The sequence below is a fragment of the Melozone crissalis genome, unplaced genomic scaffold, assembly GCF_028551555.1.
Source record: "Melozone crissalis strain CALT ecotype California unplaced genomic scaffold, PUWL_Pcris_2 ptg000150l_1, whole genome shotgun sequence".
Taxonomy (NCBI): domain Eukaryota; kingdom Metazoa; phylum Chordata; class Aves; order Passeriformes; family Passerellidae; genus Melozone; species Melozone crissalis.
In genome coordinates, this window is record NW_026535921.1 from 388047 (window position 1) to 402605 (window position 14559).

The 14559-nt window shown below is 72.1% G+C and overlaps 2 protein-coding genes across 2 annotated transcripts; one reads left to right on the forward strand and one right to left on the reverse strand.

The window, feature by feature from the left end:
• Positions 1-3305: 3305 nt before the first annotated feature.
• Positions 3306-10235, reverse strand: EMILIN1 (elastin microfibril interfacer 1). Its single transcript, XM_054293422.1, has 8 exons — positions 10084-10235; positions 7919-8044; positions 7252-7460; positions 5359-6936; positions 4718-4825; positions 4587-4604; positions 4159-4293; positions 3306-3637 (listed from the first exon to the last, which is right to left on the reverse strand). Exons 1-8 carry the CDS (start codon positions 10233-10235, stop codon positions 3306-3308), a joined length of 2658 nt encoding a protein of 885 aa, XP_054149397.1.
• A 2176-nt stretch (positions 10236-12411) lies between these two features.
• OST4 (oligosaccharyltransferase complex subunit 4, non-catalytic) lies at positions 12412-13078 on the forward strand. Its single transcript, XM_054293436.1, has 2 exons — positions 12412-12505; positions 12943-13078. Exon 2 carries the CDS (start codon positions 12944-12946, stop codon positions 13055-13057), a length of 114 nt encoding a protein of 37 aa, XP_054149411.1. The 5' UTR covers positions 12412-12505; position 12943; the 3' UTR covers positions 13058-13078.
• Positions 13079-14559: the final 1481 nt, after the last annotated feature.

Here is a 14559-nt window from a genome sequence, read left to right on the forward strand (position 1 = left end):
ACAGACAGACACACAGACACAGACACAGAGACAGACAGACAGACACACAGACACAGACACACAGACAGACAGACACACAGACAGACAGACACACAGACAGACACACAGACACACAGACACAGAGACAGACAGACACACAGACAGACAGACACACAGACAGACACACAGACAGGCACACAGACAGACAGACACACAGACACAGACACAGACACACAGACAGACAGACACACAGACAGACAGACACACAGACACAGACACAGACACACAGACAGACAGACACACAGACAGACAGACACACAGACACACAGACAGACACACGGACACACAGACACACAGACACACAGACAGACAGACACACAGACACAGACACACAGACAGACAGACACACAGACAGACACACAGACAGACACACAGACACACAGACACACAGACACAGACACAGAGACAGACAGACAGACAGACACACAGACAGACACACAGACACACAGACACAGACACAGAGACAGACAGACAGACACACAGACACACAGACACAGACACAGAGACAGACAGACACAGAGACAGACACACAGACACAGACACAGACACAGAGACAGACACACAGACACACAGACACACAGACAGACACACAGACACAGACAGACACACAGACACACAGACACAGACACAGAGACACACAGACACAGACACACAGACAGACACACAGACACACAGACACAGACACAGAGACAGACAGACAGACACACAGACACAGACACACAGACAGACAGACACAGAGACAGACACACAGACACAGACACAGACACAGAGACAGACACACAGACACACAGACACACAGACAGACACACAGACACAGACAGACACACAGACACACAGACACAGACACACGGACACACAGACACACAGACACACAGACAGACAGACACACAGACACAGACACACAGACAGACAGACAGACAGACACACAGACAGACACACAGACACACAGACACAGACACAGAGACAGACAGACAGACAGACACACAGACAGACAGACAGACACACAGACACAGAGACAGACAGACACACAGACAGACAGACACACAGACACAGACACAGAGACACAGACAGACAGACACACAGACACACAGACACAGACACAGAGACAGACAGACAGACACACAGACACAGACACACAGACAGACAGACACAGAGACAGACACACAGACACAGACACAGACACAGAGACAGACACACAGACACACAGACACACAGACAGACACACAGACACAGACAGACACACAGACACACAGACACAGACACAGAGACGGACAGACAGACAGACAGACAGACACAGACACAGACAGACACACAGACAGACACACAGACACACAGACACAGACACAGACACAGAGACAGACAGACACACACAGACAGACAGACACAGACACAGACAGACACACAGACAGACACACAGACACACAGACACACAGACAGACACACAGACAGACAGACACACAGACACACAGACAGACACACAGACAGACACACAGACACACAGACAGACAGACAGACACACAGACAGACAGACACACAGACACACAGACACACAGACACAGACACAGACAGACACACAGACACACAGACAGACACACAGACAGACACACAGACACACAGACACAGACACACAGACACAGACACACAGACACAGACACAGAGACAGACAGACAGACACACAGACACAGACACACAGACAGACAGACACAGAGACAGACACACAGACACACAGACACACAGACAGACACACAGACACAGACAGACACACAGACACACAGACACAGACACAGAGACAGACAGACACACAGACAGACAGACACAGACACAGACAGACACACAGACAGACACACAGACACACAGACACAGACACAGACACAGAGACAGACAGACACACACAGACAGACAGACACAGACACAGACAGACACACAGACAGACACACAGACACACAGACACACAGACAGACGCACAGACAGGCAATGCCACTGGTGCCCACCTGAAGGTGCCAGGAGCACCTTGGGACACAAGGCGCCGTCCCAAGCTCACCATTGATGGGCTCCCATGGCAGCGGGGGCACAGACTGGGGCTGGAGCCCCCCCACCCCTTCCCAGCCCCAAATCCTGAACTTTCTGCACCAAAACTGCCTAAAGCTCCAAGGGGGTGCCCCAGACCCAGCCTGGAGCCTGCTCCACCATCGACACCGTGGGACCTCTCACCCCTCCATCCCAACCCTTCCAGGGCAGGGCAGGGAACAGGGGGCACAGTGGGCACAGGGTTGGGTAAAGGGGGAGCAGTGCTGGGTACAGGGGGCACAGGGCTGAGCACAGGGCTGGGCACAGTGTTGGGCACGGGGGGCACACAGCTGAGCACACAGCTGGGCACAGTGCTGGGCACAGCCCCCCTGACCCCTGGCACCCCTGCCAGCCCAGCAAACAGCCCTGAAGGTGAGCAATGGGGTTATCCACAGCTGACCCAACAGCAGGGGTGAAAGCCCCCCCAGAGGTGGATTCGGTGGCACTGTGGGACCCCCCCAGCAGGTACCTGCCCGTCACCCCCACCAGGCCACTCCCCTCCAGCCCAGCCCTCACCTGGGGGCACGGGGGGCTGGAGCTGCCCCAGCACACCCAGGCACGGCACCTGGGGCGTCCCAGGGGCTCCCATCCCGGTCACAGCACACCCAAAACAGCTGGGACCCCCCTGCCCCGCCCCAAACTCCCATCCTGCTGTGCACAGGGCCGTGATGGAGCTCGGTGACACGGTGACACCTGGCAGCCAGCAGGCCCTCCCCGCCCCTCCCCGCCCCTCCCCATCCCCTCCCATCCCCTCCCCGCCCCTCCCCGCCCCTCCCCATCCCCTCCCATCCTCTCCCCATCCCCTCCCCGCCCCTCCCCATCCCCTCCCAGCCCCTCCCCTCCCCATCCCCTCCCAGCCCCTCCCCTCCCCATCCCCTCCCATCCCCTCCCCGCTCCTCCCCGCCCCTCCCCATCCCCTCCCATCCCCTCCCATCCCCTCCCCGCCCCTCCCATCCCCTCCCATCCCTTCCCCAACCCCTCCCATCCCCTCCCCGCCCCTCCCCAGCCCCTCCCATCCCCTCCCAGCCCCTCCCCGCCCCTCAGGCACACTCCGGAGCCGCGGGTACAAAACCCGGTGCCGCGTGTTTATTGCGGGGCGGTGGGGCCGTGGGGGCGGTGCGGGCCGGAGTGCGGGCCGGCGAGGGCGGGGGTGCGATAAATAACGGGGTGGGGGTCCCGGCGGGCGGCAGCTGCCCCACCTAGGGCTCCTCGGGGCCGTAGAGCAGCGCGGCGCTGAAGGCCGTGAGCGGCTCGTCGGGGGCGTGCGCCAGGCGCCCCGCCACCAGGTCCACGCAGAGCGTGTCGCCCGCGGCCAGCGGCAGCAGCAGGCTGAACACGCCCAGCGCCCCGGGGCTCGGGCCCCGCGCCGCCACCGGGCCCTTCTCCAGCGCCTCGGGCTGGAAGCCGGCCGAGTCCAGGCGGGCGATGCCGTGCCCGGAGCGGGACAGCACGGCCTCCAGCGCCTCGCCCCGGTGCCCCGTGAGCACGGCGCTCACCAGGTACCGCCCGGGCACCGGCACCGTGAACGTGCCTGCGGGGGAACGGGGGTCAGGGACCTGCCGGGGTGCCCGGTGCCCCCAGAGCCGCGCTCCGAGGCCGGGGGGGATCCCGGGGCGGGCACGGCACCGCCCGAGAGCCCCGGGCTGGCTCCACACACGGCACCGTGCACCCGCGACTCTGCAGCCCCACAGCCCCTGCTGCGGCACTCCACAAAAACCCCACAGCCCCCACTGCAGCATCCCTCATCCCACAGGCACCCCACAGCCCCCGCTGCAGCACCCTACAAACACTCCACAGCCCCTGGTGCGGCATCCCTCACCCCACAGGCACCCACAGCCCCTGCTGCGGCATCCTACAACCCACAGGCACCCACAGCCCCTGCTGCGGCACCCCTCACACCACAAACACCCCACAAACACCCTACAGCCCCCGCTGCAGCATCCCTCACCCCACAGCCCCTGCTGCAGCACCCCACAAGCACCCACAGCCCCTGCAGCACCCCTCACCCCACAAACGCCCCACAGCCCCCGCAGCACCCCCGCGGGCCCTCACCCGTCTCGGGGTCGTAGGCGCCGCCGTCGTTGAGCAGCACGCGGTCGAAGGGGACGGTGCCCGGCTCCGTGCGCTGCGTGCTCAGCGCGGCCGAGAAGGCGACGCGGGGCACCGAGCCCGGCTCCCCGACCGGGCCTGGGCACGGGCAGCGTCAGGCACGGCCGGGCCGCCTCCATCGCCCCCCGTGCGGCCCCGCAGGCCCCGTCCCCCGAGCCCGGCAGCCACATCCCATACCCGCACTGCCCCTTCAGTGTCCCCCTGACCCCGTCCCCACCGCGTCCCCAGCGCCCCAGCCACCCCGTGCCTCCCCATGCCAGCCCAGACTGCTCCTGCTCCCCTTGCAAGCCCCCAGCCCGCAGCCCCCCAGCTCCCCACAGGCCCCCAGCCCCCCGCGCCCCTCCCCACACCCCGAACCCCCCCAGCCCTACCTCTCTCTCCGGGCAGCCCTGCAGGGAAGATGAGGAGGGGCTGCTCAGGGCCAGCTTGGGGCAGGACCCCCGGGAACGGGGTCCAGCCACACCAGCGGGGTGGGGGACACACTGGGGGGGCTGAGTCTTACCGGGGGGGCCCACGGGACCCTGCTCTCCATCCTTGCCAGGGGGCCCAGAGGGGCCAGGAGGGCCCGTCTCGCCCATGGGGCCTGCAGGTCCGGGGGGGCCAGGGGGGCCTGGAGGGAGGGGGGTGTTAGAGCCACCTTGGCCCCACGGCCGGTGCCCCACGTGTGATGTCCCCTTGTCCCCACACGCTGCAGCCCCACAGCCGGGACCCTGCTGTGGTCCTGTGCCCCTCAGCACAGCATCACCCAGCCACGGCCCTGCGTCCCCACACCCACTGCAGCACTCCTGGTGACCCCGTGTCCCCACATCCCTGTGTCCCCCGTGTCCCTACATCCCCATATCCCCGTGTCTCCACATCCCCGTGCCCCATATCCCTGTGTCCCCTTGTGTCCCCACATCTCGACATCTCTGTGTATCCACATCCCCCTGTCCCCACATCCCCGTGTCCCCACATCCCCTCGTGTCCCCACACCCCCGTGTCCCCACACCTCCACCACGGTTCCCGCAGCCCCACGTTCCCCCCACGTCCCCCCATCCCCTGCACGCCCCGTCCCCCCGCAGTGCCCAGGTCCCCGCACAGCCCGCATCCCCCGGTGTCCCCCCGTGTCCCCGCACCCCCCGGTGTCCCCCCGTGTGGCCGCACCGTGTCTCTCCAGCCGCGCCAGGCGCTGCAGCTCCCCGCGCAGGTGGCCCAGGCTGGCGTTGAGGGCGCCCAGGCGCGCCGGCAGCTCCAGCGCCTTGCCCAGCAGGGCGGCGTGGCCGCGGCCCGTGGCGTTCAGCTCCCGCACGGCGCCCCAGAGCCCCGCCACGTGCCGGCCCAGCCCCTCGCGGAGGCCGCGCAGCCCCCCGGCCACGGCCTCCAGCTGCTCGCAGACCCCCTCGAGCTTGGCCACGCGCGGCTCCAGCCCCGCGGGGCAGCCCCCGGCCCGCGCCAGCCCCCGCGCCAGCGCCTCCAGCCGCTCCTCGCTCTCCGCCCGCCGCGCCGCCGCCGCCGCCGCCGCCCGGTCCAGCTCGGCCGCCAGGCGGTCGGTGGCGGCGCTCAGCTGCCGCTGCCGCGCGTCCTGCTCGTCCAGCGCGTCCTGCAGCCCCTCCGCCGTGGCGTTGAGGCCGCTCAGGGCCGCCAGAGCCGCCGCCAGCTCGCCGCGCAGCGCCCGCAGCTCCCACGGGGACGGGCCCCCGAAGACGCCGAAACCCTCGAGCGGCGCCTCCGGCTCCTCCTCGGGCTCGGCGGGGCCGGGCGGGAGCGGCTCCGGCCGCCGGGGGAGCGGCGGGGCGCAGGGCCGGGCGCAGGGCTCGGCGCTCAGCTCCTCCAGAGCCGCCTCCAGCCGCCCCGTGCGGTTGCGGAGCCGCTCCAGCGCCTCGGCCAGCGCCGGGGTCCCGGCCGGCCCGTCCTCCCAGAGCGCCTCCTCGGCGTCCCCGGCCGGGCACGGGGGCCCGCAGCGGGCCAGCAGCCCCTCGAGCTGCTCCAGGCGCGCTCCGCGCTGCGCCCCGCTGGCCGCCAGCCCCTCCACGGCCCGGCTGAGGTTGGCCAGGCGCCCCGGCAGCCCGGCCGGCCGCCCCTCGGGCTCGGAGGGCCACGGGCCGGCGCGGGAGGCGTTCAGCCGCCCCTCCAGCTCGGCCAGGCGCCGCGCCAGCACCGGGCCCTGCCCCTGCCCCGGGCCCGCCGCCGGCACCGGCAGCCCCGCCAGGCGCCGCTCCAGCTCGGCCAGGCGGCGGAGCACGTCCGGGGCCGGGGGAGCGGCGGGTGCGGGGGCCAGGCGGCTGCTCAGGCTGCTGATGTGCCTCTGCACCGACTCCACCGCGTCCCTGTTGCGCCGGTCCACCGACTCCACCAGCTTCTCCAGCGCCCGCATCCGCTCCCGGTGCTCGGCCGCCTGCCGCCGCAGCCCCTCGGTGCCGGTGGCGCAGGCCGCGCACAGCTCCTGCAGCCGCCGCTCCAGCTCGTCCAGCGCCGCCGCGCCCGCGGCCCCCGGAGCCCCCGCGCCGTCCCGGCCGCCCTCGGCGCGCTGCAGGCGGCTCTCCAGCTCCTCCAGGCGCCGCTGGACGTGGCTCAGCGCCTCCCGCACCTCGGAGCGCTCCGCGTCCGCCGCCTGCTGCCCCCCGGGCTGCCCCTCCGCGGCCGCCCGCGGCGGCTCCTGCCCGGCCCGCAGCTCCTCCAGCTGCTCGTTCAGCCGCCGCACCTGCTCCTCCAGCCGCCGCACCTTCTCCGTGTCCCCGCCGCCTGCCGAGCGCCGCCGGGGTCAGGGGCAGGGGCAGGCCGCACACAGCGTGTCCCCGCATCCCCGCATTCCCACATCCCCGCCTCCCCGGCATCCCCGCATCCCACACATCCCCTCATCCCCGCATCCCACACATCCCCACATCCCCGCATCTCCGCATCCCCGCATCCCCCACTTCCCCCGCATCCCCTGCATCCCCACATCCCCGCATCCCCCGCATCCCCACATCCCCCCCGCATCCCCTCATCCCCCACATCCCCCCTGCATCCCCTCATCCCCCACATCCCCGCATCCCCGCATCCCCAGCCCAGCTGTACCTTCGCCCCCCAGGCCACTGAGGGGGTTGCCGAAGCCGGAGAGCGTGGGGCGGCCGGGCAGGGCCGGGGGGCGGCCGGTGGGCTGCGGGGCCGCCGGGGCGGGGCCCTCGCTGCAGTCCGGCCCCGAGTAGCCCTGGCAGCAGCGCCAGGCCAGCTCCGACACCGTGCGCTGCGACACCTTGTAGCGGGGCCGGAGGAAGCTGCGGTACCTGCCGGGGGACGGGACGGGGCTGGGGGCGCCGGGAGGGGCGGGGGACTGCCCCGGAGAGCCGGAGCCAGCACGGGCTGCGGCTTCACCCCGCGCTCAGCGGCCGGGGGGCTGCCCTGCCCAGCTCTGTCTCCCTGCACCGGTCCCAACACCACCCCCGGGCCATCGCAGCGCTGGCCAGAGAGCCGCGGGGTGCCCCAGGGCTCTGCTGCAGGTCACGGGGGACAGTGTCACCCTCCGGTCACCCTCCGGCCCCGAGAGCCGCGGGGTGCCCCAGTGCTCCGGCCGCCCGTGACGGCGGGGGACAGTGTCCGGTCACCACTTGAGGTCGCTGACTCTTGTGCAAAAGCAAACATGACCCCGGGCTGGGTAAACACCAGCGGCGGCGGCGCGGCCCTGGCTCTGTGCTGGCCCCCCAGAAGGCCCCGAGCCCCCCAGAGCCCTCCCGGCCCCACTCACGCCAGGACTCGGGGGCACTGGAGCTGCCCCCAGGGGCAGGGCTGATAGTCCGGCTTGATGAAGCTCTCGACGCCATCCTCCACCACGCAGCTCACGCTGCGGGTCACCACGTAGGCACACCAGTTCCTGCCGGAGGGAGCGGGTCAGGGCACGCAGCCGGGGGCGCTCGGTGCCACCCCGGTACGCACCGGGCACCGTCCTGGTACGGACCGAGCACGGCACACGCCGGGCACCATCTGGGCACCACCTGGGCACACACCGCGCGCTGTCCTGGCACCCGGGAGGCATCATCCCGGCACACAGCAGCCCCTGGAGCCGCCCTGGCACGGAGCTAGCATCATCCCAGCACACAGCGGGCGCTGTTCCAGCACACCCCGTGCGCAGCATCCCGGCACACGCCGGGCATTGTCCTGGTGTACAGCAGGCGCCATGCATGACCCCGGCAGAGCCACAGCAACGCCCCCTGCCCCAGGCCTTCCGTGGCACCCTGCAGCTCCCCGGGCATCCCCCGCATCCCCCAGCACACCGCGGCCCCTCCGGCCGCACCCCGCATCCCCCGGCGCGCTCCCGTGCTTGCCCAACCAGCCCCACCGGTAGCACCGTCACGGCCCGGTGCGGGTTAATGGGCCGGATCCTGCCCCAGCACGGCCTCAGCCGTGCCTGGCCACCCCTGCAGCCCCGGCTGCAGCCCCCAGCCCTGGCTGCCCCACAGGGATGGGCTCTGCCGGGAGCAGGGTGCCCACAGCCCAGCGCACCGTGCCGTGCATCCTGCCCGGCCCAGGGAGGGACCCTGAGCGCTGCCCCGTGTGTGACCCCCGTGTGCTGCCCCATGTGTGACCCCCGTGTGTTCCTGCCCCTCCGTGCTGCCCCATGTGTGACCCCCGTGTGTTCCTGCCCCTCCGTGCTGCCCCATCAGTGATCCCGTGTGTTCCTGCCCCTCCGTGCTGCCCCGTGTGTGACCCCCGTGTGTTCCTGCCCCTCCGTGCTCCCCCATGTATAACCCCGTGCGTTCTTGCCCCTCCGTGCCCCGCGGCAGCCCCGCTCCGGTGCCAGTGCACGCCCCAGGCTGCGGGACGCCCCCAGCCCCCCCGCGTGGGACCGCAGCCTGGCCCCGCTGCCGGGACCCCGTCCTCGCAGCCTTATATGGTCGGGCCCCGCAGCCCGGGCCCCGCTCGGGCCCCCGGCCCCACCGGGCAGCCCCCGGGGAGCGGCCCCCGGCGCTGGGTCCCCCCGCGGGGCCCCGGTGCGGCGGCCGGTTCCCGTCAGCCCGGCTGGTTCCCCTCAGGCCCCGGCTGGATTCCAGCTCCTCCCCGGGGGCCGCCGGGAATTCCTGCGCCGACCGACGGCGCCTCTTCTCCCCCATCCCATCCCAGCCCCGCGCCCGCGAGGCCCCGCGACCCCCGGGCTGCCCTGGGGTCCCACGCCCCGCTCCGGGGCTGTCCCCATGCCGGGCGAGGGATGGGACAGAGCTCCCCTAAAGGGGCAGGGTCTGGGGGCGCCCCCGCGCTCCCCGAGCCGCGGGGATGGAGCGCCGCACGCCCCGACCCGTGCAGAGCCCCCCGAGCCCCCCGAGCCCCCAGAGCCGCACGGAAAGGCTCCACCGTGCCCGTGCCCCACGGCCGGACCGGAGCCCCCCTCCCCGGGCTGCCCGCGCTGCGGCCGGTCCCGCCATCCCCCCGGGGCCGCCGCGGGGCCGGGGCAGTCCCAGCGCTGCGGCCGCGCCGCTGATGTGTCCGCGGTGAATGCGCCGTGACCCCAGCCCAGAGTGGGGCCGCCCCCAGCCCCGCAGCGCCCCGAGCCCGGCCCCGCGCTGCCCGCGGTCCGGGACGGGCAGAGGGCGGCTCCGGGCCCGGTGCCCCTCTCCGGCACCGCTGACCCACGCGGGATGCCGAGCAGGGACCGGCCCGCCATCCCGGCCCCGCTGCACCGGCGCCCCCGACCCTCCACGTGCGCCCACTGCCCGCCCTTGCCGGGCCCGGGGGTGACGCCCCCGCCCCGGGGACCCCCGCCGGTCCCACCGCCCCCGCGCTGGACGTGGCACGTGCCGGTGCCTGCCCGGCGCCGGGGCTCCCGTGGCAGCGGGGTGGGGGCTGCACTCCGTGTCCCCGCCGCCGCCCGGTGTGTCCCGGTGTGCCCCGGTGCGTCCCGGCGCTCGCGGCTCCTACCTGTGCCGGCTGGCGGCCCGGGCACCGCTGTGGGCCGCGGCCGGGCCGGGGGCGAGCGGGGCGGCCCCGCCGGTGTAGAGGCTGTACCGGGGGGGGAAGTTGGCGGCCAGGGCCTGCGCGGCCAGGAGGCACGGCCAGAGCCACGGTGCCATGCCGGGCCGGGCTGGGCCGGGCCGGGCTGGGCTGGGCCGGGCCGGGCTGGGCTGGGCTGGGCTGGGCTGGGCCGGGGCGGCTCCGCTCCGCTCGGTTCGCTCAGCCCGGGCCGGCGCGCCTCAGCACCGCATGCGGCGTCCCGTCGCGGCTCCGCAGCTCTGGGCGGCTCGGCACGGCTCGGCTCGGCTCTGCCCTCCCCCCGGCCGCCCCTCGGCCAGCCCCTCGCCACCGGGGCCGCCCAGAGCCGCTGCCCGCCGCCGGGGTCCCCGGGGCCCCCCGCTTCCTGCCCGCCGCGCCCCCGCCCCGGCCGCGCCGGGCACCGCGGCCCCGCCGGCCCCGCCGCCGCCACATCTGCTCCTCGTTAGGCCGGCCCGGGGCCGGGGCAGCCGGGGAGGCCGGGCAGGGGGCCAGGGAGCGGGCGGCCGGCGAGGCGGCCGCGGCTACCGCCGCCGCACCGGCCCCGTGCCGCGGCCATCCGTGCCCTGCGGCCGCCGCTGGCACCGGCTCCGCCACCGGCTTCGCGCCGTGCCCCGCGAACCGCCGACCGCCGGTGGCCTCGGTGCTCGGCCCGCGCCGGGCACGGCGGCCACAGGTCCCGGCACCGGCACCGCAGCCTGCAGTGCCACGTCCCCGCGTGCCCGTGAGCCCGTGCCAGGGGACACGCCCCGGTGCCAGCACCGAGCCCGGGGCTGCCCCGCGCCCCCGGCCGCACCCCCGGGGACACCGTGCTGGGGACACCGTGCTGGGGACACCGGGGACACCGGGGACACCGGGGACACCGGCACGGCAGCGGCCACCCCGCGGCCACCCCGGGCCGCCGCGGCCCCGAGCCCACGGTGATGATGCCATGGCTTCCCCGGCCCTCGCGGTGACGACACGGCCGCACGGTGACATCACGGCTTGGCGGCAGCCCCGCGGTGACGTCAGGCGCGGGAACCCCCCGCCTGCGGGGAGCGAGGGTTAAGCACAAACAGCTGGCGGCAGCTGGAGGGGAGGGACCGCGGGGGAGGGAGGGGGGGACACACCGGGGCCGAGGGGCCCGGGCCGGGCCTGGCCCGAGGGGGACGGTGGCACCGCCTCCGGGCTCTGGGGGCCGTGGGGGGATGTGGGGGACGTGGGGGGACATGGGGGGCCATAGGGAACTATGGGGGACCATGGGGAGCCATGGGGGGCTGCGGGGGCCATGTCTCTGCCGTGTCCCAGGGGACTCCAGACCGCGCTGGGGCTCTGTGGCCGAGCGTGGGGGGCGCAGGGATGGGCCCGGGGTGCGGGCAGGGCCCCGGGGGTCTCGCTGCTGGGACCCCTCGTGGGGGGACCATCAACACGATGGGCTGCCAAGACCCCGCAGGCCACCGCAGTGTGACCCACACATGGCAGTGTGACCCACACACCGCAGTGTGACCCACACATGGCAGTGCAACCCACACACCGCAGTGTGACCCACACATGGCAGTGTGACCCACACACCGCAGTGTGACCCACACATGGCAGCACACCCCAGCTCCGTGTGGCCCGGCGTGCCTCCAGTACGGCCCGGTACAGCCCAACACAACCCAGTACGGTCCAGTACAGCCCAACGGCTCCCACTATAGCCCAGTACGGTCCAGCAGCTCCCAGTACAGGAAAGTACAGCCCAGCACAGCCCAGTACAGCCCAGTACAGCCCAGTACGGCCCAGTACGGCCCAGCAGCTCCCAGTGCACCCAGTACGGCCCAGCAGCTCCCAGTACAGCCCAGCACAGCCGGGTACAGCCCAGTACAGCCCAGCAGCTCCCAGTACAGCCCAGTACAGTTCAGTAGCTCCCAGTGCAGCCCAGCACAGCCGGGTACAGCCCAGTACGGCCCAGCAGCTCCCAGTACAGCCCAACAGCTCCGAGTATGCCCCGGTATGTCTCTGCACAGCCCAGCGCAGCCCGTCCCGCTGCGGCCCCGCGGCCCCGCCCGCTGTCAGCAGCTGCAGCGAGCTGTCATTAGGCTCATTAGCGCTAATTAGCGGCGGCCGCCCCGGGGCCGCCCGGCCCCGCCCCGCCCTCGCGCCGCGCCTTGTATGGAGACGGAGCCGGCGGCGGCCGCCAGGGGGCGGAGCGTGGCGGTGACGTCACCGCGACGGGGCGGGGCCGGGCGCCGTGACGTCACGGCAGCCGCGAGCCCGCCGCTTGGCCCGGGCCCGGTTGCCGTGACGTCACCGCCGGGGCCGGGCGCCTCCCGCCGTGCCCCGCGGCCGGAAGTGGCGCGTGCAGGGAGACGTGTCGGAGCGGCGGGGCCGGAGCGTGAGCGCGGGACACCGGGGGGAGAGCGGGGCACCGGGGGGACCGGGAACCGGGGGGAGAGCGGGGCACCGGGGGGAGAGCGGGCAGGAACGGGAACCGGGGGGAGACCGGGACACCGGGGGGAGAGCGGGCAGGAACGGGAACCGGGGGGAGACCGGGACACCGGGGGGAGAGCGGGAACCGGGGGGAGAACGGGGCACCGGGGAGACCAGGCCGGAACGGGAACCGGGGGGAGGGCGGGGCACCGGGGGGCCCGAGCAGGGGCGGGAGCCGGGACACCGGGAGGCCCGGGCAGGGGCGGGAACCGGGGCACTGGGGGCCCAGACAGGAGCGAGAACCGGGACACCGGGGGCCCGGGCAGCAGGGGCGGGAGCCGGTCCGTGCCGGTACAGCCGGTCCCCCCGCGGGATGCCAGCGTGCCCGTTCCCCGCCCGCAGGATGATCACGGACGTGCAGCTCGCCATCTTCGCCAACATGCTGGGCGTCTCGCTGTTCCTGCTCGTCGTGCTGTACCACTACGTGGCCGTCAACAACCCCAAGAAGCAGGAGTGAGGATCCCGGGGAGCCCGGAGGATCCCGCCCCGCCATGGCCCCGCGGCGCCGCCGCTCCCGCCCGCCCCGTCCCGCCCTCCCCGCCTCCCTCCCGCGGGGCCGCCCCGAGAGGCGCGAGCCCGAGCTTCTTCCAAACCGGCTTTAACGGAAACACGCTGATACACGACAAACCCGCGTGGCGTTGTGACCGACCCCCGGCGCCGGGCGGGCTCAGCGCAGCAGCAGCGGCGCCGCGGGCAGCAGCCGGGCCAGCGGCGATCGGTGCCGCGGGGCCCCGCGCGGGGACAGCCCCGGCGCCGAGCAGGGCCGCAGCGGCTCCGCCGGCGCCGCCGCCGCGGCCCGGTACGGCGGGGCCGGAGCTCGGGGCGCCCCCAGCACGGGAAGGGTCCCTCGGTGCCCGGCGCCGTCGCGGGGGGCGCGGGAGCCTCGGGGCAGAGCCCTGCAGGACAGAGAGCAGGGTCGGTGGGCACGGGGTCGGTGGGCACGGTGCTGCGTGCCCACCCAGCGCCCCCTGCCTGCAGGGGTTCCGGGGTGAGCCCAGAGCTGGCAGCAGCACCTACCCGGGCCTTCCTGGGGCTCTCCGGGCATTCAGCTTCACTGGGAGCACCTGTGGAGGGGGAAAAGGGGATCAGTGCCAGGCCTGTGTCCCCCTTTTCTTGGGGAAAGGGGTGTGGGACAGAAGTGCCTGGCAGAGCCCCTCAGCTGGGGAGGCTCCCAGACCCACAGGGGCTCCCAGCCCGTGGGGCAGCCCCCCAGAGGAGCCGTGGGGCACAGCCCCTGCTGCACCCCGGGTCCCTCCCTGCCGGTGCCCCCGGTACCTGCAGAAGCGTCCCGTCCTGGAGCTCCCGCTCGCCTCGCTGCGCCTCCCGTGATCCGTGGCTGGTGCTCAGCGCTGCCCGGGCACCCTTGGGCACGGCCCCTGTGTGACAGAGGAGAGAGCTCAGCGCTGCCGGCCAGGGCTCGGTGCCACGCTGGAGTCACCAGCTGGGCTGGGGCCGTGGTGGGGCACAGAGCACAGCCTGGTGGCATGGTGCTCTGCAGTGTCCCTCCCTGCCAGCTTTGCCAGGGCCAGGTCCTAGCACCGAGAGGTGGCCCTGGCAGTGGGCAGTGCCGGGGGAGGATGGGATGGGCACAGAGCTCAGTCCCAGCTCATGCTGGGCTCTGCTCCAGCCCAGCTCCTGCCTTGGTGTCCCATGGCACTGGTGTCACCATGCTGGCCAGCCTTAGCCAGGAGAGGGGAGCTGGGGGCACAGCTGTGCCCTCTGAACTGGGATATGTCCTGGGACATGTGCTCAGCCAGGGGAGCTGGGGGGAAAAAGGAAAAAGGAAGGTGTTTGGGGCCTGGCTGCAGTGACAGCACTGAAGGAACACACCTGAGTTGCCTCAGCTTCTGCTCACCTGGTTAAAGTCTTTATCCCAACCCAGTTACCTCTCCATCCCTCTGAAGAAGTGAGGTTGGGGGGCACAGTGCCCACTGGGGAGAAGCCAGGGCTGGGCTGCAG